This window comes from Etheostoma spectabile, chromosome 7, assembly GCF_008692095.1.
Source record: "Etheostoma spectabile isolate EspeVRDwgs_2016 chromosome 7, UIUC_Espe_1.0, whole genome shotgun sequence".
Taxonomy (NCBI): Eukaryota; Metazoa; Chordata; class Actinopteri; order Perciformes; family Percidae; genus Etheostoma; species Etheostoma spectabile.
The window spans coordinates 11,413,606-11,415,927 of record NC_045739.1 but is presented as its reverse complement, the minus strand read 5'-3'; the positions used below and the strand labels follow the sequence as shown (position 1 = coordinate 11,415,927).

General features: G+C 39.5%; 1 protein-coding gene across 2 annotated transcripts in view; it reads right to left on the bottom strand.

The window, feature by feature from the left end:
• mapk14a (mitogen-activated protein kinase 14a) overlaps positions 1-2,322 on the bottom strand; it is a 14,481-nt gene that overhangs the window by 9,937 nt on the left and 2,222 nt on the right. For both annotated transcript variants that reach the window (XM_032520298.1, XM_032520297.1), the window contains exons 2-3: positions 1,255-1,384; positions 996-1,054 (exon numbers count right to left, since the gene is read on the bottom strand). In XM_032520298.1, coding sequence (XP_032376189.1) covers positions 996-1,054; positions 1,255-1,384 — 189 coding nt within the window. The remainder of the gene's footprint in view (positions 1-995; positions 1,055-1,254; positions 1,385-2,322) is intronic.

Sequence of the window (2,322 nt, the reverse complement as noted above, 5' to 3'; positions counted from 1 at the left end):
AAACAGCCAACAGACTAAAGAAGACAGACTTGACTTTACTTTACTAACCAGCTACCGGGTCGCAGGTGAAAGCCCACCTGTAGTGTTCTGTGTCCTGCTGTTGTCTCTATTATGCTGCTGATCCTACGTATCCATACATCCATGACCGTAACGTCATGACCGTAACATTACCGGGGTTAACTTCTGTTTCGGGGAAAGGGGGCTTGGCGTGCTCCTTTACCTTGTTAAGGTACGCTAGGTTAGCCTCCTTGTTTTCATTTCTTAAATGTAGGCTACTTTCAAATTCGCGGGATGCTTCCCTGTAATAAACTGCCCACATATTTTACCAGCTTCCACTGCAAGGCACTTGCTTTAATCTGACAAAGTCATACTTAAATAGGACTCTGCCGCTTTCTTCCAATTTTCAGTACCGCCGTGATGCCAGGCACGGTCTATGTTGTTTGTTGTGTTCAATTTTACAAGGAAAGTAAAAATTTCTACACACGTCTATACACGTCTACGGGAAATGTCACGGTCGTAAAAGTATAACATAATTTGCTCTATAAAAGACATTGACAAAGACAAGGGACATTTACACGATAATTTTAAGCAAACAGGTTTTTTTGGCACCTAAAGCTCATTGCGCATCACAACAAGCCTGCAAAGGCCTCAATCAAGAGAAGGGAGCGCATTGCAGCGCTTGGGAGCGCTTTAAAGCCTATTATATACAGTCTATTTTTAAAACTCACAGAAAACAGTAGCAGCGTTTGTGATGTAATCTATACAATTATTTTTTTTTTAAATGAAATTTATTTAAAAATTAAAATCATCATCGGGGTAAATTGTGATTTTATTTAACGATTAATCGTGCAGACCTAGTGTTTAGTCAGTTGGCCTGCCTCCAGGTGTTTCCCAACCACAGCTAGGACTGCTGTGAAACTAAATGCTGACGTGTGTTGTTGCGGAGGTCAACTTGGAATGAAGGTTATTATTCTAAACAAACAAATTCAACTTACACATCAGTGAATTCCTTCAGACTAGTAGCAGGGCTGAAGACATCTAGGAGGCCAATCACCTGCAAAAAATATGAAAACCACAATGGAGTCAACAACCCAAAGAACAATAGGCAACAACTAAACCATAACTTTAAGTGAATGGGCAACATAATAAGCAAACACATTGTGAGGCATTGCATAAGCGAACATAAACATTGTTTTTCTATGACTGTTCATCATCAGACAAAACAAAAAAGGGAAGAGAAACAAGTGGACTCACATTTTCATGTTTCATGTGCTTCAGCAACCGCATCTCTCTGTATGTTCTCTTGGCATGGATGATGGACTGAAATGGCCGAGAGAGCTTCTTCACAGCTATCTTCAAACCAGTCTTCCCATCATATGCAGAGCTGTTAAAAAAAGTGGGCAAACATTTAAGCTTACAAGGATTAATACAATGTGTTGTCAGCATGAGAAGGTTAAAGATTAAAACCTACATGGGATGAAATTCAAACACTTTGAACATGAAATAAAACAGCAAGCTTGTCATTTTTAGGCAGAGGAGAAAAACTGTTTTGGTTCAGAACCGGCTGAGTTTACTCTCAAAACCAAATTGGGTGCAGTAAGAGCTGCTGAAGGCTGCAGAAAAGGGCGACATCAGCAGAAAATGTCATCTCTCAGCAGATTGGGAATAGCCCTGCCTGCAGTCTGTCCTGCTTTCTAAAGGCTGACTGTCTCTAAGCCAAACCCAACATTTCCTCCTGCTCAGCTCACCTAACCAGTCACTGCTGGGACTCAGAAACCAGTGTGACCAGGAATGCATTAGCATCACACTTCGTTAATGCTGAAATATCCAATATTTCACACCCATACCAGATCCACCAATACCAATGTCTTTTTGTAAGTCTTATTGAAAATGTAGGTACACATGTCAAGCTATTAAAACAGGCATATGTTTATTTAAAAAAAAGCACTTCCACAACAACGAAACTATAAATATGTATAATAAAAAATATATGCATTTTTAGAGTGAGACACTGGGTGCTCAACCTCAAAGATATAAATCAGTTATTTATTAAATAGCAAAAAAGGGCTTTTTCTACTTCAATAACTAAATATTAATAATAGTGTGGCTCAGTAGATAAAGTAGGTTGTCTATTAATCACAGGGTCAATAATAATAATAATAATGTATCCTTTATTAGTCCCACAAGGGGAAATTTTTATTTACACACAGGCCTGAATTACACACACATGCTCATGTCCTATACATGCACTAATAGAGAGATGTCAGAGGGGGCTGCCCATGGAAAGGCGCTCCGAGCAGTTGGGGGTTTGGTGCCTTGCTC